Source organism: Syngnathoides biaculeatus, chromosome 2, assembly GCF_019802595.1.
Source record: "Syngnathoides biaculeatus isolate LvHL_M chromosome 2, ASM1980259v1, whole genome shotgun sequence".
Lineage (NCBI taxonomy): Eukaryota > Metazoa > Chordata > Actinopteri > Syngnathiformes > Syngnathidae > Syngnathoides > Syngnathoides biaculeatus.
The window spans coordinates 9997396-10022041 of NC_084641.1; the positions used below are offsets into that span (position 1 = coordinate 9997396).

Consider the following 24646-nt stretch of genomic DNA (forward strand, 5'->3'; position numbering starts at 1 on the left):
ATTTGCCATTAAATCCCATTGTTATATATAGTACTCATCCTCATTGGGATCGCACAGCCAATCACATGGCAGCTGGGCAGACAACCATTCACACTCAGTCATACTTCTGAACAATTTAGTCTTCAATGACGCTGACATGAATATTTTTTAAATTAACACAGTTCAAATTCAAGTAACTATGTCAGATGTCTTATACATACATGACATACAACATACCTGAAATTGAATTCCTCTCAGTCCTGCGGAGCTGTAATAAACTAAATGGTTTAATAAATAAATGAGCACACAAATAATTAAAATAAATAAACTGCAGTATACTGTTGACATTTTAAACAATATGACGAATCTGGTTGATCTGGCTAAGTTAACAAGAACTGCAATTCCTATAAACAATGTACATACATGTGTGGTATTGACATTATGAGTAGCTACACAGTATTATGGACAATGTATTAAATTATAGATTTTATAAGCTTGAAGAATAATCAGTTGGGTAATGTACACAGTGCTGCAAGGGCAAAACGAATACAATGGTTAAAGTACAGTTTGTGCATGAGGTAAATTTATGGTCTACAGTCAGTGGTGGTGGGTGCCAGGCAGGGATAATACTTGGGCAAAGCAGAGAGGGAGATGAGCATCCTGACTACCTGTTTTAGAGCCTACTAGTTTTGGACCAAAGGCTCTCCAGTCTCCTCCCCGATGGCAGGAGACAATGGATAAGTGGGGTCACCTACGATATAATCGGCACTTGGAGGACATGAATACTCCACACATGAAAGCTGTAGCCCAGATTCAAACCACCTGCATCAGAAAAAGAATTGTCATCATCTTTGTCATGAACATGCATGCATGCACATGAAATGAACATGTTAGTGCGACACACTGGAGCAGGGGGGCAGCTGAAGCCCCCAGGGACCAATTCGGGGTATCACCATCTTGCTCAAGGACACCACATTGGGGATGAGTTTAACCATTGGGCCACTGCTGCCCAGAACTGGCAGATATGCTTACCACGCTGTCCGTCTGTCTATGCCAGGAGTTACATTCCTAAGAGACCCTTGACCCTAATGGAGCAAGTGATCAGTAACGTTGCATTTTTCTGGTCATAGGAATGGAAAATGGGTACTAAAAAAAAAAAGTCCCCCTGTACTGCTCAGCAGCATATTTATTTTCTTTGCAAGAAAAAAAATAGGATCAGTCAGTGATGGCCCCCTCCTAGCCGAGTCAACTAGAGCACAGCAGAGGCCACTACAACTGCTATACTGTAGCAGGAACTAATGATCGACTAAGAGAATCCGCATTAATTGCTCTTTTTTTCCCAAATCACTGGATCAGTGGTTTTTCTGAGGCTTCCACACAAAGGAATACAACCAAGCAATACAACCAAGCAAAGCAACGGCTCGTGACCCTAAAAATCATTACATTGCAACACTTGTAAATCAAAGCATCGCTATCTGAGTAAATTCAGTTCTGAGCTTGTTCAAACAACAATTTTAACTCAGAAGTCAAGCTACTGCTCTATATTATTTTGATCTGCCTGCCATCAAGCTAATGATCCCCCCGCCCCTCCCAAGCACACACACACGCTAAAAGCTCTGACTGACATGACGATCATCTTGATTGACATTGACAGTTATGACTTAACTGTTGTGCCTCCAGCCCTCCACAAATAATATTTAAAGCTGTGAAATGCTTTCAGCGGGGTGCTCACACACAAATAAGTGTCATCTCTTGAATAGGTTTTTTAGATTTATTTTTTCCATCATCCATTTTCTTAGCCGCTTATCCTCACGAGTGTCACGGGAGTGCTGGAGCCTATCCCAGTTGTTAACAGGCAGGAGACAGGGTACACACTGAACTCGTTGCCAGCCAATCGTAGGGTACATAGAGACAAACAGCCACACTCACTATCACACCGAGGGGCAATTTATAGTGTCCAATTAATGTTGCATGTTTTTGGGATGTGGGTGGAAACCGGCATGCCTATAGAAAACCCACGCAGGCACAGGGAGGACAGGACATGCAAACTCCACACGGGCAGGTCCGGGATTGAACCCGAGACCTCAGAACTGTGAGGCCAACGCTTCCCATCTGATCCACCGTGCTCACGTTTTCAGATAAAATATTTTTTTCCTGTTGGTAGCAAGTCGCTTATCTTCTCACTTCTGCCTTCATCTGAGCTGTCACTGCTTCCTGGTGTGACCTGTGGAGAACCCTCAAAAAAAAAAAGTTCCCCAACTGATTCGGCTCTCCCTTGTTCCTTCTCTTAAACACTCACTATTTTTTACCGTGTCTTACTTGTGGTCTGAAAGCACATCTTAGACTGCTGGGAAACATTGAAAATTAGCTAATCTAGCATTAACTTTCTCAACTGTTATTTTGAAAGCAGATATGTAATCAGTCAAAACCCGTTTTTTTTTCTGATTTCTGATTGAGGGGACCAGGTTTTATTATATTATTATTATAATATATTAATAATTATAATAATAATAATTATCTACAAAGTATAAATCCTGTCTTGGTGCGAGCCATTGAGAGGCAGAGGAGGTTGTGTTATCATTCTATAAATACAAAGGAGACTTTTTTTTTTCTGGGTTTGATAGATTTTCATTTTTGTGGTAAACCCCGCGCACCCCTCACGACGCAGCAAGCCACAGGTGGAATGGTTTTTGATCCACAGTTGCAGACAACTTGCATGTTTTAGGAAGGTAAAGTACAATTGTACCTCTACTTACAAAATTAATCCGTTCCGGAAGTCATTTTGTAACTTGAATTTTTTATAAGTAGAAACGCTGATCATTTGTTTATATGTAGCCTGTGATTTTTTGGCAACTCGATAAGTGTGTACCCACCTCCCCTCCCATTTCACCCAAAGATTGCTGAGATAGGCTCCACCACATCCGTGACACTAGTGAGAAAAAGCGGTGTAGAAAATTAGTATTTTCCAAGGTTAACTTTCAGTAGAAATTTACTGGGAACTTTCTAGAAATGTTTCACTCCTTTGCAACTATTTCTAATGACATCACAGTTTGTGGACCTTTGGCGTGTGCACAGAGACAAAGCTATCCTTTGTCTGTTGTAACAAGCTGGACCACGAGTTGAAGCCAAGCTGAGTCTAACCACTTTTGTCTAAACTGTTGACGGGCTGAAGGGAAACAATCATAGGGAAAGTCAAGGAGGAAGTCTCCAGGCTTTGTGCGGGTGGGGGTGGTTGGGTTGTTTGATGTGGACGGAGCGCACCGCGCAGATGGGAGCGCCGTTAATCCACGCTGGTTAATTGCACGCTCGGGGATGGCATCTTGTCAGCAGAGATAAGTTGTCACATTTTCCACTTGAGCTGAGACTAAACGATTGTAAAATAAGTTATGGCCGTCCTTGGGGCTGTCTGCCGTGTGGCAGCCAGTGAGCTCGTGTGTGTTTTTACATCGACACACACTCACACTGTGGCCATGTCAGTGTCACCGCTGCGCTGTGATATTGATGGAAACTGAATGTTATTCTATTCCGCCGCTAGTCACAGCTGTCAGAAGCCGGGCTTGAGATGGAGGGCGGAGAGGGATGCCGCTCCTGTTCCACAAATGCCTCACACCTTCACATACCAATCTACATTGTGAAGAGAAGTAAAAAAGTTTGGACATTGGCATGGCATTATGAATTCTGAATCTTTGGGGAATTAACAAGAATAAGCCAGTATTTAGCAAAATTGAAAGTTAGCTGTTAATCGGGACTAATAGGGCAATTAAATATAGTTCAGTCGTACCTTGACATGCCCCAATTTGTATTTATTTATTTATTGCTAGGTAGCAATCTCTTGGTCCATATTTTCTGAGTTCTGTGAGCTAAAATTTGAGGTACAACCAAGCATTAGATACTTTGCAGCTCAAATGAAGTGAAATAAAACGGAGCAATGTAAATAGCACAAAACACACAACAGAAACACACAATGTTTATAGTCATGCTTGATTATGATTCCTTTTATCTTTAACTCTCAATTTCCATATAAAGTTTTCATTTTGGAATATGAAGAGTTAAGTTTCCCATGGGAATTTTGCATATGTTTCAAGGCCTTTGCAGCCATAAATAAGAAGGTCCTTCTGTCTCTTTCCAGATGCAGGCCTCGGCGACTCCATGTCTTCCAGTCCCAGCATTTCCAGTACGACCAGTCCCAAGATGGAGCCGCCACCATCGCCGCACGCCAACCGCAAGAAGCACCGGCGGAAGAAAAGCACCAGCAACTTCAAAGCAGATGGCCTCTCTGGTACTGCCGAAGGTAACAAAAGCTCCAGCATCTTCAATTGTGTTTGACCATTTTTTGTCATGAGACTCAAAATGTTTGCCGCATGTCCTGGGACACGTGCACACTCAAGCTGTTTCCCACACACATACACATACGCAGAACAGATGTGCAAGGAGCCACGGCAGATGTAATGTTGGCTTCCCCATCAAGCAGTTGATGAGTGAAATTATGGTCAGAGAGACAAATTTACTAGTTTGCCTTTTTTTCCACCTTCTTCCTTCATCATTTCCTAATTTCCTCCTCCTCTAGTTTCTCCTCTTTGTTCTCATTTCATCAGCACACTCTTCATTCCCCCACCCCCTGTGAGTCAAGCTAGAGAGGCTTAAGTGAAATATTATAAATAATCTGTAGTATTGAAATCTTTTATCAGCGGTGTCACTTCCATTATTCAATAAGCGATTAGTTATAGTCTTCCCAATTTAGCCATTAACCAGCGAGCGCACTCAGGCGGCCGCCGGCTAACCGCCGCATGTCATGCCGAGCGGGCGGACAGGTGGCTGAAGTATCGCCATGTCGGAGTGAATCCTCGTGTAATTCATGAGGGAGAAACGCCCACCATCTCCCAGCTCCCCCTGATCGCACCCACGGCACTTGGTGAAGCAAAATTAAAGTTAACTATTGATTTTGTTTCCATAATAACATCTGATGTGACATTTGTTGCTAAAAACGGGGATCCATTGCAGAGACATTGTTTTAGCAGTGGTCGCTACATCTGGTTCACATTAGGAGTGGCCACATAGGTTGGAAAGAATGAGGTGGTCTCTCACATTTCTTGCTGAGCAGCATCAAATTGTCTCATTGCAGAGATTTTCAACCCCACTGCCAGCAAGTTTTTGTCAAACTAAATGTTTTAAAATTTAATCAGTCTGAGCATAACAGATTAAGTTAGCTTTTGTGTCAAAGAAGGGGCGAGGACACCAATGAGTGTAAATTTATCTTATTGAAGTGTTAATATAGCATTAAAGGAGTTTTGTCTGGTGAGAAGCTCGGTCATCCGGGAGGGGCTCAGTGTCGAGGTGCTACTCCTCCACATTGAGAGGAGCCAGATGAGGTGGCTGGGGCATCTGATTGGGATGCCTCCCGGACACCTCCCTGGTGAGGTGTTCCGGGCATGTCCCACTGGAAAGAGACCCCGAGGATGACCCCAGACACGCTGGAGAGACTATGTTTCTCGGCTGGCTTGGGAACGCCTCGGGATCCCTCCGGAAGAGCTGGAAGAAGTGGCTGGGGAAAGGGAAGCCTGGGTATCTCTGTTGAAGCTACTTCCCCCGAGACCCGACCCGGAAAAGTGGGAGATGATGGATGGATGGATGGATGGATGGATGGATGGATGGATGGATGGATGGATGGCGATATGAATGACACCTGTCACAATGTCACAAATAAATTTGATGGGGAAAAAACTCCATTGTTTAAAAAAAGTTGCTGGGTCCACACTATTTTCGTACACCAATTCCAATTCAATCAATCAGCAATGGTATTTGTTTGTTTGCAATTAGAGTTACATAGATGACTGGATCTATACCAGCTGAGGTTGAGGAAATAATTTGTACTGTTTAATTTACACAGTTCGAAATATCTTGTAGATCAACCCTGTCATTCTGGGAAGTGTAAGTTGATTTACTCGATGATGTGGTTTTGCATCTAGACTCAGAGGCTGGGAAACGCAATCCCAGGTTGTACCAACAAGCCAAACAACCCATGTTTCTCTCACGTCATACTCTTGTATAAGATGTGAATATTCAGTAAACCCCAAAGACATTAGAAGTCTTAACTCTTCAACAATTTTTTCCCTCTGTATTTACCTCTTGCTTTTGGTGTCTTTGTTGCTATCACCTCATTTAGCTCACTCATTCACTCAAATTTGCACCACTCGCAACATGGGTGTATAAAGCAAATTTCCCAGTAGGCAATGATTTGCAGCGTAATGGGAAATCTGCTTGTGGCGGTTAAAACTCTGCTTGGAATAGCTGTTAATTGTTTATTTGCAGAGAGGACAACATTTTGAGCAACTGTAAAATTTCCAAGATCCTTCAAGGCCACTAAGCAACATCGTGTGTGAGCTTGACAATCACATGACTGACCTTGGGGCATGCCATGCTACTAATTAACCTTTCCAGTTTGGAGATTGTCAAGTTAGACCTTAGGTGATCCACCCCTGTTTTTGGCCCACTTTCCACTGTGGAGAAGCTTCCCATCCCCTTGCTTGAGTTGCATGACCTGTTGATCCCACATTGCATTCTCCAGTCTGCACCACTCCCTCAAAGGTGTAAAGGAGATAGACAGATGACATCAGATGACATTATCCAAAATGTGCTTTGTGTCCATGTGAGAGCATATCCTGAACACCAGCGTGCACTATTTTCCAGGTTATTAAAGTAGTAAAAGGCGGCTGATATTGAGAGTAATGACCTGTGTCGCAAAGCAATACTGTGCGCACTGACATTTAAGCTTTTAATTTGTGTTTCCCAAGGCCCCGTTTGTGTCTCACACACCTCCCTGCTCATTGCACCTGGTGGCCTGCTGTCACATGCACACACACGCACAGTATCCATGTTGGCCCCTCCTCCCTATATTTGGTGTGTTCTGTTTATGCCGCTAAAGGTTGCCAGTGTCAGAGTTCACAAATTGCCTCGACGCCGCCTCTCTGCGTGAATGTCGTTCACAGTAGCCCAAAGCACTGGCGGTAATTACCAATACTGTGTGAGCCATTGGGCCGTCTGGCAGGGCTCCGATATGCTTGTATATGCCATGCCGTCTCAAGGAGGGCGATTTACTTGCAGGACAAACAAAAGGCCGGCTTGAAACTCTTTATGTTGTGAGAATTTTGAACAAGATGCCACAGTGAATAATATCAAATCAAACCTTTATTTATATCACTGAAGAATATTGAGGGGAAGAAGTCAGGAGTGCTCAGAACAAAAACAGAACGACAGAGCAAATACGATTAAAAGCAGCTAAATAGTCCTTGATCATATGATTCAGATGGTACATGGGTTTGAGTAGCTGTTGAGTATTCAGTCCTAAACAGTCACTACGTTGAACATGTTGACTGGTTATTAAGAAAACAGATTATTAAAGTGCTCACGTACGCTGATGTTGGCTTTAAAGACTTTGTAAATGTTAAGTCCGTTTAAGTAAAGGTGGCCATTGCAATCTGATATAAAGTGAAGTTATGGCTGACGTAGCTGTCGCTAGTAATGAATCTAAGAGCTGAGTGGAAAGCAGAGTCCAGTAGTTTTTGTGAGGAGACGCATGCATGTCTGTAGATATTGTCACCATCATTCAAAATTTACTGAAAGACTGCTATGAACAGCCCTTCCTCCACAGTTGTTGGTATTTTGTTTTGTTGCACTTACGGATATAGCGCCGAACTGCTCTTTCTGACATTGTTTTTCTGAAGTGTTCCTGAGCCCAAATAATGATATCCTTTACACACTGATGTTGATTTTTGATGCAGTGTCGCCTCTAGGATCAAAGGTCCCACGCATTCAATTTTGGTTTTCGCCCTTGCCGCTTACATGCAGTGTTTTCTCCTGATTCGCTCAACCTTTTGATGACGTGTGTTCCCTAAATCCCTAAATTATTTGCAATTGTATGTTGAAGAACATTGTACTTAAACTGTTTGACTATTTTATCAGGCACTTTTTCACAAATAGGTTAGTTTGCAAATGACTGAGTAATTCTGGTAAGCTCCTTTTATACTCAATCATGCCACCCGCCTGTTCCCAATTAGACAATCAACTTTTTTATGAGCATACCTCAACTTTCGCAATATTTTTTGCCACCTGTCACAACTTTTTAGGAAGGTGTTACAGCTGTAAAATTATAAGTTAATGATGTGCTAAAAACAGTTTAGCAGTTTGAACATGAAATATCTTGTCTTTGTATTGTATTCAATTATATATTGGTTGAACATGATTTGCAAATCATTGTATTCTGTTTTTGTTTAACACAACTTCTTTGGAATTGGGGTTGTTAATTTTATTTGGTACTGTGCGACTCTAAAAAGAAACTACCAAGAGGACACAAAGCTAGGTATGTCCCGAAACTGAAACAATTGCCAGTTGAACTAAGCTAGTCATCACAACTTCAAAGTTCAAAAAGTCAGTCAGCACTCAGCAAGCACCAAAAATAAATAAATAAATAAATAAATAGATGCGTGTGTGCAGTGGTAGAACTCGCTTGACTGGAACGCTGTGTACATTAAAAGCTCACCTTTTTTTTATATCTTTTCATGTCATAACCAAATTTTTTTCAGTCTGCACCAAAACTAAAGGCATGGGTCTCACTGTTCCAATAGAACAAGGATGCGAGAGTATGTCTGAGAATTTTCATTCCACCATCAAGCTGCTCATGAACATGAATACTATATTGTGAGCTAATCATTGGGTATATTTTTGTCTGGGGATATTTAGAGATGATTTTCTGCTGTGTTATCACCCCCAACAGAGCAAGAGGACAACTTTGAGTTCACCATTGTATCACTAACGGGTCAGACGTGGCATTTTGAAGCCACTTCATATGAGGAGCGTGACTCCTGGGTGCAGGTCATCGAGGGTCAGATACTCGCCAGTCTTCAGTCCTGTGAGAGCAACAAGAACAAGGTGGGTCCCCCCCCAAAGGTCATGTTACTAACATGCTAGGGTGTTTTCTGACTTGAAAGAGGGCTTTTGTGACCACCTGAGCAGTATGTATTGACATTTGTGAGCATGTCCTTCTAGTCTCGTCTGACCAGCCAGACAGAGGCCATGGCACTGCAGTCTATCCGAAGTATTCGTGGAAATAGCCGCTGTGCCGACTGTGACGCTCAAAGTGAGTAGTGAGCATTGTTTCCTTGAATGTACGGTGAACCCTTGCTATGTCGTGGGATTTTAAATAATCGAGCTTTTTCAGGGATTTGACATTATACGGGCAATTGAAAATTTAGAGTTGTGTAGCTTCATTGTAGTGCCATTTTTTTGCCACACGTTAGGCAGCACTGAAAGACTTTTGACTCGTGAGTCTTCCATTACTGGCAGATGGACAAGCTGGAAATGGAAAGTTCAAATCAGTACTCGCAACAGATGTTACATTGTAATGTGCACTAGTGGGACTAAATAATGTTTATGTAACAAGAACTGAAAGAGCGCACTTGCTCGCTAAATGTAGAAAACTCTCACAGCAAACGAGTTACCTTCGTCTCCATTATCATACAGACGAAGTTCTGCTGTTTCCGGGTGATTCAGAAGGAGTTCACTCATCACGATTCCGGCTCCCATTTATTCAAATCCTGGTTGGCAGATTAGCTGGCAAGTGGCCAAGAGCATCTCGCCATATGGCCTGGCATTTTCAGCAATAGTTTTACAACAAAGGCCCGGACCGTCATTCTTTATTCCCCTGCATGATCTAAGGCGTTATTCCTGTTGGTCACAGGAGTATTTTTCTTGCCTTTGCACAATCAATTTATAGTATCGAAAAGTTTTTTTTGCATTTTTCCCCACTTTGTCTATTCTCTTTTTCACCATTATGTTAGCATCTTCTCATTGTCTCCAGCACCCCGTCCGGTCCTCCTTCTTCCGCTTCTTTAATCTTAGGGAGGAATAATCACCTCAAGCCATTGTTGCCCTCTACAGGGTGCCATTCCTCATTGTAGTTATCTAGAGACTTGACGATCACACAGACTGCGCAAGACGCCTGCCCGTTACACTCATCTTTTTTTTGTTGTTGTTAAATTATGTTAATAGCCTGTAATAAGTAATAATTTGAATAAGTTTGAATGTGTTTAAAGTGTGTATGAGGGACCTTACAACATGAAAAAAGTCATATTGGTCATGCTGTTGCCGAGTTTCACCTGTTGCGGGTAGATCTGGAATATTTAAACCACGATAAACGAGGGTTGACGATTCTGTATGTTTCAAGCTGTTTGTATGTGTGTCACTAATGCTGTCAATTTGATGCACCCAGACCCGGACTGGGCCAGCCTCAACCTTGGTGCCCTGATCTGTATTGAGTGCTCGGGTATCCACAGGAATCTGGGCACCCACCTGTCCCGGGTTCGCTCGCTGGACCTCGATGAGTGGCCACTAGAACTTATCAAGGTCATGTCATCCATCGGCAATGAGTTTGTTAACAGCGTGTGGGAGGCCAACTCACAGGGTCACCTTAAGCCTGGACCTGATGCCAGCAGGTAAGCCACGTTGCAGTGTTTTTACTAGGTATAGTTTAGGGCTAAGCACAGTATGTGCATAGTCAAATGCTATCGCAACATATTTCAGATGACTAGCAACCACTTCAAGGTCAAGTTATCTATCCTAACACAAACAATGTACATGTGAAAATCTCTTCTGAATGAACCTTTTCACAGTCCAATCAGTTTGTATTTCTTTTATGCCAATTCACAGCAGATCTCAAGGTACTTTACACAGCAGTTCACGAATCACTTTCTTCATATATAAGCGAAAAATAACTGAACCCTATGTGAGCAAACATTTGGCAACAGAGGCAAGGGAAAACATTCTCCAAGGAAGGAACCTCCAACAGCAGCTAGGCCCTTTGGGGTCCACATGTTAAGATAGGGAAAGAGGGCAGATAAAGAGAAAATAGGTTAAAGAGGTTGAACAACAAGAGAACACTTGGCACAAAATAGCTTTATCAACAACACTAATGGTCCCAGATGACGGATACTGGTTTGCTCTAACACCCCCACCAATAACAAGCAGATAAATATGAAGGTGCAGTGGCACAGAGGGCACCAACCACTAAAGGGAGAGCAAGAAAGACAAAGAGAAGCTGGTTAGTACCATACTACATGGATGGTGATGAGACAAGAGTGCAGCTACCAATAGCTCATCCATCATTGTAAACAAGAGATAGAGAGGTTAGAAGGATAGAGAGAAAAGAAGAGGAAGGGAAGCGTCCTCCTGTAGTCTAGGGTTGTCATTTGGCAACATACCTAAGAGATTAGCCAGGACATGCCCAAGTTATTCCTGACTTTACATTAACTCTGAAGTCTTGGAAGTACACTTCCCAGCATATGATGATCAGTTGGCATGATCAGAGAAGCAGCAGTACAAATGTGCTTCAGAGCGCAACACACATGACTGTAGTAGAAATGCAAATGAATACAAATCTGTCAGCCATCGACTGTATACAGACACACACACACACACTGAGCGTATTGATGTCCCATTAACCCTAGTCCATCAGACCGCTAATGCTTTTATTGTTGCTCATGTTCCTATTTATTTATTAATCTGATGTATGTTTCCCCCTGTAGAGATTAGAGCAAGTCAATATTATCTCAATTTAGCTGTGACGCTCCACTGCAGCTGCATCACTCTCTTGCCCGTCAATAGTATTTAATAGACCATTCCTTAAGTGCCTTGATTTTCACTCCTGCTCTGTTCATGACTTCTGCTTCTACTCTCCTGAACGTCAAGCTCATTTCATGGCTGTGTGCTACTAAAACCTTGAACTTAATAAGAAATACACTCTAGAGACACTGTTCATTTACCAACATTCAGTATTACAAAACTATTGATCCTTGATTTAAAATAGATTTGTAGCTGATATTTGAGTTTGACATCAAAAGATGTATAAAAGACCAGTTCAACATTTCATCTGTTATGTCCATCTAATTTACATACATACCTTATGCCTGGATCAGTCTACAAGACAAATTTTATCTTTCTTGGATGCACGTCAAATAAAATCTTGCCATATCTCAGTCAGACAGTGATAACTCTACACAAAATGTATTCAGACTCGACTGTGTCTCCTCTTTTACAGGCACTGGGCTTTATGTTCTCAAATCAAATACTGTAGAGGAAGTGTGACCAGAAAACATGTCACCTTTCACTGTATGTGGAAACAACCGTTATCATGGCGAAAACCATTTTCTTGTCAAACAATGTATTATCCTACAAGGCTGGAGGGAATGCGGTATCACGGGGTGCTGGGGAGAGGACGTTTTGTGCTGTCCATTCTTGCTTCTGTTATGTTTATGTACTTTAAATACAATATGGCTTTCCAGCAAGTCACAAAATATGAAGTAAAATTATGTTGCCTAGCAATCTAATGGTAGCACTAACATTTGTGTTAGTTCGTGTGTTTAAATGAACAAAATGTGGAAGAACGTGTTGGTGGTCACCAATGCTCGGGAGAGGGCTTTCTTTTAAGGCTTGCTTAATAAATGTTCACATACATTTAAGATGGTACCACTCGGTATGGTAAGTAGATACAGTATATGAAGCAATTTAAATTGACACGTTCCATCTTTGTATCTGATTAGTGAAAAAACAATAACTAATCAATTTTTAAACTCGCTGATCAGTGATCACCCCCAAAAATACTGATTGCGTCAAGCATACTAAAATCCTATAGTCTGATTGAGGTAATTCAGAGCATCTTTTGTTTGAACTCAGACTTTTATTTATCAATGCAAAGGTAGTTGAACGTGACTAGAAGGTGTGTTTGGGTGCCCCAGTGTTACATTGATTACAATCGATCCTGCTCAAGGTAGTTAGATTTTTTTCACACATTTTGTATTTGTAGTTCACCTTTTGGTAGCATGGGGGGGGGGGGGGCACAGCCCACTGCTCATCTTGTGACTCTAGTGCCTGGAAAAAATGTAGGCCTATTTTCATTATTTCCTATTTTTCTTTGCTAATCCTTCACGAGCATCATCCACCTGGTAGGACATGGACAATTTACGACGAGTTTATGGAGTCTTGGTTGCAGCCTATGAAGTGGGTTAGCTATTTTGTTGATGTTACATACATATTATGTGTATGAATGCCAGAAATCATTGTAAATTCTTCACTGGGGTTCCACATTCAGTGAAAATCATGGATGACGAAGCCAGCCTTTTTGCAGTTAGTTGAAAGGGAAGGCAGAGGGGATAGAGTCGGGTGAGACTGATAGATGGAACACTAACCCCCCACTCCCTCTCACCCCGCCCCCCACATGGTCTCTCAAGTGAGTAATAGAGGCCGAAATTTCATTTTGCAAGTGGCTGATTTAATGATCCAAAGGGTAATTAATGGCCTGATTATCTTAATGTTAAATATGGCCAGCAGCAATTACACTGACCTCCTGTCTGTCAAGGTCTGTCTCCCCCCAACACTCACACCTCCCAACCACATCCTGTTTGGAGGTTTGGGGCTGGATGGGAGGGAAACTGGGAGACTCAGCAAAATAAGGAACGAGAGGCGGTCGTCTAAAGATAAAAGGAAAGGAAGGTACTGTATAAGTGGATGTATCTCTTCAAGAAAAAGGAAGATGGAAGTACTCGAGAATGATGAAAAGAAGCAAATTATGTAATGAAAGAAGGCTGATGGAAGGAAATGAAAAAGGAAAGGACAGTTCGGAGGTGAGGCGAGGATAGATGGTAGCTACTGAAGGTACAAGAGGAAGGGAAGGAAATGATGCAAGAAAGGATGGTGATGGAAGGTTGGAGAAGGAGGTGGATTAATATGGCTGGGTGTATTAAACACCTCCTCTTCCTCCCTTGCTGACTGCCGGGTTTGGCCAGAGGGAGGAATTATGTGCATGGACATCACGCCCCTGTCCAATGAGATATGTGACAGGCCTGTCTCCAGCTGTTCTCATCATCTCTTTATCAACCTCTGGTTTGTACCCACCGCTTACCATAAGCCCACCCACAACATTGTCTAGTCCAGGTCTCATTACCATCAGGAAAACGAGGGCTCGACTCTTAAAGGCCCTGTTCAGCATTGCAGCACATAAAGATGAGAAGGCATACTTGTTGACATAGTCGTGATGATTCTGCACAGATCTTCTTCGCTGTAGGGTTCCTTTACACGTATTTTTCCTTTGTGGTCCAGCACAAAAAAAGACTGAGCCATCCTCTAAACGTTCCCATTAACCTCTGGCTGCCCGCGGTCAACAGTCCTCACCTCAGCTGGCATGGTCTCTGGTATTGGCACCACAGCTGATGCCACAGCTAAGGGGGCTGCTAAGTTTGGGCTCGTTGCCCATGGTATAACAGCCACAGGGGTTGGCCATTTTAGTCCACACACTACTGCAGCACCCTTGCTTGTGTTGTTGGCGTCTCGGCTCATTGTTTTAATTATCTGTGGAGTGACACGTCAACACCAGCACCCTGGGCCCATTCAGGCTCTACTTGACGCAGCGCGTTAAATAGGCCTCGGCGGACAGCAAGTGACAGTGCAGCTAAACCAGCCTTCTGGCTTCCAGATTACAAACTACAGAGGTGGTGTGCAGCCATGTCTTTTTCTTCCCAAAAATGACCTTTGGCGGTTTGTCCCAGAGGCTGGCCTTGGCCTGGTTCTGCTCATGTTTGCCGTAGATGTTCTATGTCCAAAGCAATTGACTTACTCAGATAGTCAAACCATTTGGTAGGAACTAAAGGCTAAATTACAGTTTTGGTGGTGGGGAGGTGATTATGTAATGTAAAGTTACTCTGTCCAGACAGGAACGATGATGAGTTATAGAAGAGGCATGAACACCATTATCACTTAACAGCTGCCCATACATGACGGATGCAGAGCCAGTATGAATTTAGTGTGGTTCTGACTGCAGAGATGTCGATAAATGGAATCTTAAAGTAATTATGTATTTCCCATCCCCCGACCACGACCATACTCAATCCTGAAAAAGCCAGGCCAGCACCAACAGATTTCAAATAAGACCTGCTGCTTTTAATCTGAGGTGGGGTGTCAGGTGCAGTGGCCGCCATGGCAGGGTGGTGGGATTGGGCTCTGGGGACTAGATGGGGCAGCTTGGAGAAGGGGGTGGCACATCACAAGATAATTGCCCCCCAGGGTCGGAGCAGTGTCGGAAAGAGGAGGAGGAGGTACTGCTGCTTCCCCGGTTCTGTGATCGTGACACACATTGGACTTCTCTGATTTTGTCATTCACATTGGTAGAGAATTGTGACAAAGATTAAGCACCCCGGACAATACTAAACATATTTGTCGCTCGGATTACTAGAGGACTTAATAAATCAGTTACAAACAAAGTCAGCTAAAATGTTCTCTCAGCTGGAACATATTAACTCTTATGTCACTGAGATCCGTTATGGCCAATGATGACCGAGCCCACCTCGACTCCCCTAATCCCTCCACTGTGATGTTCAGCCCCTGCTGTTCTGCGGGCGCCCTCTCGTCCTCTCGGCCTGCATTTTAAACAGCGCATGCTGGCAGAAAGAAGCCTCCTGACAGGCGGGCCAGTGCAAATAATTGGGCCTACATTCTAATTCATCCTTGATTAAATGAGTCCTAATAGACATTATTTTTTACATGACTGACTCGCTGGCGCCCGCAGCCGCGTCCTCCAACTCGCCTAATGAGCCCTCCAATTTACTATTGACATTAAACCGGTTGACACGAGCCAATCAGCTTCCCTTCGTGGTTGGTCATCAGTGAGAGACTCTGCTAATGTGGGCTAAAAGCACATTTTTTATGCCTGAGTCATCACAGCATCATAATGAGTAAGTAAATATCTGTCGCTACATCTATGACTCTGGCATGCTCCTGGAGCAGATAGGAATATATGATGTACGCCGCCGATAAGCATCCTCCCACCCTGTGGCTGATTGGCCCACTCAGCGAGTAACTCATAGCACGATGGCAGTGGGTTGGGGGGATGGGGTCCTCCTCCGGTTTGTGGGTAATATGTTTGGATTGAATGGGTTCACGCGCTGCTGATAATTATTTGAGATGCTTTTATTTAGCCATTTTACTCATTTACACAGATTTCATTGAAACTAAGGCAGGATGTCCTCCCTTGTTCATTAGCAAGCTTTGAAGAAAAAATTTAAATAATGCTATGAGCAAACATAAATGTCTGTCGCAGCATTTGTAACACTGTATTGCTTCCTTGTCGTACATCCTGATGCCAAGACCAAAACAGGTTTTAAGTTGCCTTCTACGTCTCCATGTTTAATTACCCAAAGAGAGATTTGGGCGACATGTCCCATGGCTTCAGCCCATTTCTACTTTTTCTTCAATTGTCTCCATCCTCATTTGCATTAGTTAACTCATTCTCTGCTGTCGAGTCGAGTCGCACGGATGACTCGCCCCCTCCCCCCTCACCTCCTTTAATTATCTGTGCCTATCGGAGGGCAGCTAACGACCGTCCGGCAAAGGCTAATTGATTTCAGCCTCTTCTCCTTGTTCTTTGTCTTGACTTTTCTCCAGCGGGTGGAATTGATGCGCTGGAGGTTTCAGTAGAACATTCCACAGCTCACCTTATGACAAAAAGTGTGATGTGTGGTGATTCATCTTGACTGCACATTATCTCGGCAGTTAGCTGATGCTCTTACCCATCTATTAATCTATTAATTAGAGGGCTAATTAGGCCAGAAGAGCAGCCACTGACACAGTGTCACTCTTAACCCTGTTTCCTACCGCTCATTACCTCTGACACACACACACACCCGCTCAAAATGTAATTAATGATCGCCTTGAACAGAAACCTATTAGCTCAAGTAGTAGCTTTTTTTCCAGGTTGCACCTTTTATGCCGTGACAATGTGTGTTGCGCTTTTACTTCAAAGGAGTATTTCATGTGCTACCCTAACGCCTATTCTTAGATAAAGGCCAAAGTGATATACAGCACATGGGGTCACATCCAGTTGTGCAAGGGTTTCCGTTTGTGCATGGGCACTTTTGTCCTCATGTTAGAAACATTATTATTATACTTATTTTGAACCCTGGACAAAAGACGATGATTGGCCGTCATAACGGTACTGATTAGCAGCAGTATTTCCTAATCAGTGTGCAGTGGTACAAAAGTGTGCCGTGAGAGCTCTTCTGGTGTGCCGCGAGAAATGATCAAATTTCAGGTAATTGGTTAAAATAATTTTTACAAGAAATAATTTATCTTTATTCATCTATCTATGCCAGCGGCATGTAAAGACAGAGAGAACAAATAAATGCTCTTCTATTTGATGGCAGAAACTGTTTAATTGACTTGTGTATCCAGTTTTTGCAACACTTTTTTGGTGGTGTACCCTGATGCGCCTTGGCTCAATAAAGGTTGTGAATTCTGGATTATAGGGTATAAAAATACCAGCACATAAATACTAAAATATATAAGATGTATATAAAAATTTGTGTCATTTTGTGGTCATTGTTGAGTAAATAGTGATATAAAGGTAATTCAGGAACTCCACAGCTATATTGCAGTTCCTTGTTAGTACCGCCACTATATCACAGCTTTTCAGGCTATTTTTCTTTTCTGGATTTTTATAACAGGCAAGTTCCACTTTAGAGTTTCCCACCTTCAGTGTATTACTCCATTGTGTCACAGCATTCCGGGCAGCGCTGAGGTCCACTTGAAGCACCACAGTAAATAACAGCGTATTTAGGACTAAGAAGAGGAAGCAGAAAAGGTTCTTAACTAAGATTCAGTAATAGTTGTTCCCACAGAGCATCTGCCTGTGAGTCTCGTTCCATGCTCTGTTTGTATGCGTTGCTGCTTCTCTGTGTTAGTGTTCGAAGGCTTATAATTAGAGTAGCATCTATACTAATTTCCCTTAGGCCGTGTATGGCATTTGGCAGTATATGGTAGCATTAAGGATTTTTGTTACGTTGAAAAATACAGTTTTGGGGGAACATTTTACTGTTTAAATACACAATGTTTTACTTTTCAGTTTTATAGTAAATAAACTAGGAGTAATGAGCACCTTGAGGCAAGCACACTATGCTTTTTTTTGGGGGAGGTGAACTTCAAGTGAGAGTGAGGAATGCTTTTAAGTGTTTTTTAAATCATTTTTTGTGGGGGTTTAATCTGTTTAAATGTGTTGAAAGCGGTGGAACGGTGGACGACTCGTTAGCACATCTCCCTCAGTTTTGAGGATCGGTGTTCAAATCCCAGCCTGCCTGTGTGGAATTTTCTCCCTGTCCCTGCATGTTTTTTTTTCCTTGGTACTCCAGTTTTTTCCCACATTCCAAAAACGTCTGGTAGGTTATTTGAAGAGTTTAAATTGCTCATAGGTGTGAATGTGAGTACGAATGTTTCTTTGTTTCTCTGTCCCCCGTGATTGGCTGTCGACCAATTCTGGGCTTACCATGCGTATCGCCCAAGGGTAGCTGGAATAGACTCAACCACACCCACAACCGTAGTGAGGATAAGCGGTGCAAAAATTGGATGGATGGACTTTTTTTATTTTTGTACGGTCTCCCTGTATTGGATGTTGTCACTCGTTGGGTTGGGGACATCATCTGGCACAAACAGGTTCACTATATGTACTTGTATGTCATTTAAAATGGCTGCATAATATTTAGTATATCCTGAATCCACGATAAATTTAATTTTCAATTTTTTTACTAATTGATATTTACAACAATATACAGCATACAGTATCTACACAAGTGCTTGCTTATTTAAACAAAGGTCCTGCTTTATTGCAAGTCATTAAACGAATATTGATCATAATTGAGGTGAGAATGTTGGCATGACAACCACTCCATTTTCTCTAGTCCAGTGCTTCTCAAATAGTGGGGCGCAACCCCATTGGGGTGTCGCATTGCAATGCCAGTGGGGGGATCCTGAAGAACTTGATTAACAACATTAATAAATTAATGTTTTTATTGTAAGTTATTCAATATCTATCTTTTATACTTTCTTTAGTGTTTATAAATGTTACGTTAGATTATCCTTTATATACAATGTTGGATAGAAGTGCACTCGCAGGGGCTGCGGGTGGGGGTCGCAAATGTTTTTTATTTTTCCTGGGAGGGATTGTAACAAAAAACATTTTAGCACTGCTCAAGTGTTTTCTTTCAGGGTTTGAAATGGATTTTTTTCCCCGTTATAATATTTTGCACTTTTTTTTGGGAGCACAAAAAAAAAAAAGTAAGCACCAGGAAAGACTGCTAATCCAAGCCTGGCATTTACTTGTTTCACGCTGGGCTACCTTGTTGTTCAAACAAGGCAGGTAATTTAAAGATCTCTTGGAATATAATTTCTGCTTGGAATAGTGGACTTTTATATTTGTTCTGCTATATAAAACCAATCAATCATCTAAATTACAAAGCAATATTTGATTTAAAAACTAATAATAAAAAAATCTAATTACTAAAATAATTAATCGAAGATGAGCGACTACTACAATTATACTATTTCACATCTGGACTTCTCATTGTTGCAAACATCCGTTAAAGTGGTGTTAAATTAATTTAGGGTGTAATTATGCTAATTAGCTGGATGTGATTATCAGTGTGTGTTCAAGGGTCATGGATAGATGACCCCTTGAATCGCACTGAGGGAGCAGCCAAATGGCCTCTGGCCCCCGTCTGTGTGTGTGTGTGTGTGTGTGTGTGTGTGTGTGTGTGTGTGTGTGTGTGTGTGTGTGTCTACGCGTGCACAAGCAAACAAAGGAAGCACTGAGAAGAAACGTTTATACACACACACACACAATGTGAGGAACAGGAAATCCAAAACACTTTGGCTCCTCAAAACACTGGGAGGTACTCACGCGGCCTCAAAGGACGTGTCCACATACACAGGAGCAACAAAGCTGTCACTCAACAGGTGGACACTGCGTAGACAAAGGTATTAAAAAAAACATATAGAAATGAACTAAAAGAACAAGTGACAAATAAGAGACTAAATGGAGATTCAGTTGACTGCAGACTCTGTAGCGATATGGCAACGATATAAAATGGGGGTTTATATCCTCTGGGTGCTGTTTTTTTTATATCATTAATTTAAATTACACACACACTTTACCCCTCTGGGCCTGTGTGTGTGTGTTTGTGCGCGTCTCTGCCTTCTCACCCATACTCATGTTTAATTATCTACCCAGCATGCCTGAGTGCAGGAAAACAGCGCTCTGCCTAATGGGATGTGAAAAGAGACACACATTAGCACACAGAAATATGAGACTGCGCATTCACAAGATACACACGTACACACTGACGTATAAACATGCACACACACTGTGGTTAATTAGTGCAATTAGCCTCTCCACTGTCGAGAGCTGTGTGTTTTCAAGACTCGTTAGTTAGTAATGATGGAGTCACTGTGTATACACACACACACATCCACACACAGACTCCGAGTCTTAGCAACAGTGTTGGTGGGGGAAGGAAGGCATGCGTTTCCTGGGTCCAGTGGCCTTGATTTCCCTTCTCGGGGGACAGAAGGTCGGCATCCCGCTGCGCGTGCATACACACACGCGCTCGCACACTAAGCGACACCTCCGGGCTTTGTCCGGGGGTCACGGGCCGTGCTCTCGTGGCCGGCCTTCCTGGTCCGGAAAAGAAGCCTCCAGGACATTCCGTGATGCTAGCCGCTATTGCTGGTCACCAGGAAGTTAATGAGATTGTTGCAAGTTCCCACACAAACTCTTGGCTTGCTTGTCTCAGGTCCCGTGATGTCACTTCAGCTTGGCACGCACACACGCTGTACTGGTTGGTTCATCAATTCAAGCCGAGCCAATTTGATTTATGTAGCATGTACTTCAAGGCACGTTACACATTGTGCAGGTCAACAAGCACATTCCCTAATACAGTCGTGTGTTGACAGAGTGACCCGACTCACACATTTTTCGCTTTGATATGCAAGTGCAAACTTGAAATAAAAATGCTGTATTGTGGCAGTGAATTCAGCACATCTAACATCACAATAAGTCACACTTTGGCAAAAGTGCAGATTTCTTCAATATCGAATCTTTGAGTTGTTAAATGCCGGCCCTGGCTTAAGTTTACTGTTAAATTAAACTTGGAGAATTACACATTGTGTATTTAAAACTAACTCATAGGCAAATAGCTTAACGCTATTGCTAACAACACATAATTGAAAGCCAAACCAGTCCCCACCGAAGATTTTGAAACGGTAAGGTCAACTGGTTTGTTTTTGTTGTATACTGAATAAATTTGAGTTTCAAATCAAAAGATGAATTTGAGCCAAAAGTTCCAAATTCCAGCGTTCATTTCATAGGATTTACATCTAGACGTGTTAAACAACTCCGGACAGCTGGCACCTTTTGTTTAAAGCCACCTACTTTTCAACTGACCAAAAGTATTGGAACATGTGACTGACAGGTGTTGATAGTTGCTCAGGTAGTGCCTTTTAGATTGATTACTTAAACATTCGGTAGTGCTTGTTTTTGGCTTTGTGTTTCACCTGTGAAAACTGGATTTGCTGTTATACAAACAAGAAGCCCAGAGACCTGTCTATGAGCGAAAAGAAAATCATTTTGAAGCTGAGAAAGGTGAAGCTAAGACAACACCTAAGCTCTATCAATCATCACACAGAAATCCACCCCCTTGTAAGTGCAATTGAATATCAGCTGGTTCACTCCTAAATAATGGCCTACGAAGAGGTCTTTTTCCAAGGTGTAGTCAAGCTACATCTCAGGACGGGTAAGCACAAAGAGCTATCTCAAGACCATTGCAGACTAATTGTTGCACAACATACCCTTCGCATTGGTTGCACGGACAGATGCTGTATCTATGTTTCTGAACATTCCAATGAGCACAGTTGGGCCCATGATACGTGAGTAGAAATCCAATCACACCACCATAAATGTGTCTCATCAGGTCCTCGGTGCAACGTTTCTGACAGAAAAGTGCAAAGAATAATCATTTGTTTAAGAGCCAAGGACCACCTGTGCAGGGCTTCAAAAAGACCTGGAATTAGCAGGTTACTGTTGTCACATGGAAAACAGTGACTAATGCAGTCACTTGCATCTGCAAATGTACGGGTGTGGTCAGTCATGCTCGCAGATAAATTTGCGGGTGTAATTAGGGATGGAATCTCAAGACCTTAAAATAACTTACTGGATTGATATAACATAAATTTAAATCAAAAATAAAAAACAAATACATAACTAAAATAGAAAACAAAAATTTCAAACTCAGAAATGATCATTTCCATTTTCAACTGATATTAGTAGAACATGATATAGAACGGTATTTAAAATTTTTCATCATTACAAATTCTTGATCTGACAAACTTTATCTGAAGAAAAGTTAAATGCACTGGCCTGTCAAGGAATAAACACGAACGGTCTATAGCCGCAATGTTTTGAAAATGCTGAAGGTTTAGTTCAACATAATCGGCGTTAGTGGCAACGAGCTAGCGATACATTGGAAAAAACATTCCTGCCACCAATCGTGATGTATTGTTATAATCAAGCGTAATTTATCGGTATCTATTGTCAATCCATTGATGAAAGCTAGCAATAGATGATCTAAATCTTCTTAAAGCATGTAGAGGGAAAAGTTTTCAACTTCAAGATAACTCGTACCACGAGGAAAATGACCGTTCACATTTAGATACATGGACAGAATAGTCTAACGTTAGAACTTGGATCAAGTCAAAGTAAATCACAATCTCATACTCATTATAGTTAGATACTGAAACATTACCTGTGTTATATCCCAGAAATGTTTTCAGTCTAACAGAATTTCCTTTGGCGTTGCTCATGATGCTGATGACTTTCAACGTAAATGCGCTCGCAGTACACAAAGCAGCTCTGAACGTGCGCTTTTGGACTAACATCCGAACATGCTCAGAACGGTTAACTTGCATTTCCTGTTTCCAGGTGAATACTGATTACTTAGGCGCAGGCTTGTGTTGTTAACAACGCTTATGAAATAAACAAGTAAATTAATGTCAAGACTACTCAAAATAAGCGACGTCTTTCAATATCTATTTTTTTCTACTCGTAACAAATTATACGTGCGTGATTTTTCGTGCTTGACTGTCCAGATTTGCGAGCCCGAAGGCAAATGTCAGTGACTGGTAATGTATAATGAACTGTCGCCGTGACCTGTATGCAAGCTCACCATGCAAGACCTCGTTGATCGCGTAAAAAAATCTCAAAACTCATTTAAAGTTTGCTAAACCACATTCAGACAAGCCAGTTAAATACTGAGAGAATCTAGTATGGTCAGAACTTGAACTCTTCAGATGGCATAATGCGCACAATGTTTGGAGGAGCCAGTGGCACAGCACATCACGCTTAAAAACACCATACCAGCAATGACGTTCGGAGGTGGGAACATGATGGTGTGGTGCTGTTTTTCATTAAATGGTACTGGTAAACTTCACATTAGTGAGGGAAGGATAGATGGGTAAATTACCGAGACATTGACAAAAATCTGCTGCCAACAACAAGGGTGATAAAAATGAAATGAGGGTGTGGATTTCAGCAGGTTAATGATCCAAAACATGCTGCCAAGGAAACTCTCAATTAGTTTCAAAGACGAAATATAAAGCTGATTAAATGGTCCAGCCAATCACCTGACTTGAATCCAATCGAAAAAAGATCTGTGGAAAGAAGTGAAACCCAAGCTCCATAAAAGAAGTCAACAAAACATTCAAAATTTGAAGACTGCTTGTGTGGAGGAATGGGCCAAAATCATACCAGACCATTGCATGAGACACGTTTCTCCATGCAGGAGCCAGTTGTTCAGTACAGACTCCACGTGTTTATTTCACATTACACTTCATTCTGATCTTGGATGTTCTACGTTCTTTGTATGCATGGATTACTTGGGTTGTTCCCAACAGCTGGTGGAATTTTTATCTCAATAGCGCTTTAAAAAATATTTTTAATGGGGAAAAATGGTGACACGTCAAATACTTATTTCAGCCTCTGTATGATTTTCTCTCTCTCTCTCTCTCTCTCTCTCTCTCTCTCTCTCTCTCTCTCTCTGTCTTGCTTTCCCTATGTGGCTTAGTTCAAGCAGCAAAATGGCCATTCAGTTGATGCTGTGCCCAAAAAAAATCTTTAATTCTATTAGTTATGCTATTACTTTGTTTTTATGAGGTACAATGTTATCAAAAAAAGTTATCAACGTGACCCTTTTTTTGGGAGGGGGGGGGCTGGAACATATTATTGGCATTTATATACATTTATGTGTGGAAAGATGATTTGATATATGACTGATTTGAGCATGGTCAAACTTGTATCTCAAGGCACATGAAAACAAACCAATTGGGGAAGCAAAGTGGGGGGCGACCATTTGAATCAAGATGACAAGGTAGAGTCGGTGGACAGAAGTTTGCTGGAGAGAGAAAATAGGATCGAAGGCTTGAGCAACTAGAAATTTAAATTCAGACAACTTTATTCATCCCAGTGTGGGCAGTTTGTTTCCATCAAGGGAACAATAGGTACAACAGAAGCTGTATTACTTCCCTGGCCTTGCCGCCAACAATTGCAATCGTTTCTGTGTGACATTGGCGGACGCATTTTATTCACTTGATCATACTGGACTTCAGGGGTCACACACTTTTGTGTCGTCCTCCATCCCCGGCAGGGACATGTTTTCTTAAATGTGTGTGTGTGTGTGTGTGTGTGTGTGTGTGTGTGTGTGGTGTGTGTGTGTGTGTGTGTGTGTGCGCGCGCGCGCGTGTGTGCGTGCGG

At 42.1% G+C, this 24646-nt stretch overlaps 1 protein-coding gene across 4 annotated transcripts in view; it reads left to right on the forward strand.

The window, feature by feature from the left end:
• The window catches only part of agap1 (ArfGAP with GTPase domain, ankyrin repeat and PH domain 1), a 90610-nt gene that overhangs the window by 62038 nt on the left and 3926 nt on the right, over positions 1-24646 (forward strand). For all 4 annotated transcript variants that reach the window (XM_061832327.1, XM_061832312.1, XM_061832320.1 and 1 more), the window contains 4 exons: positions 4109-4270; positions 8750-8904; positions 9022-9112; positions 10244-10466. In XM_061832327.1, the coding sequence (XP_061688311.1) occupies positions 4109-4270; positions 8750-8904; positions 9022-9112; positions 10244-10466 (631 nt within the window). The remainder of the gene's footprint in view (positions 1-4108; positions 4271-8749; positions 8905-9021; positions 9113-10243; positions 10467-24646) is intronic.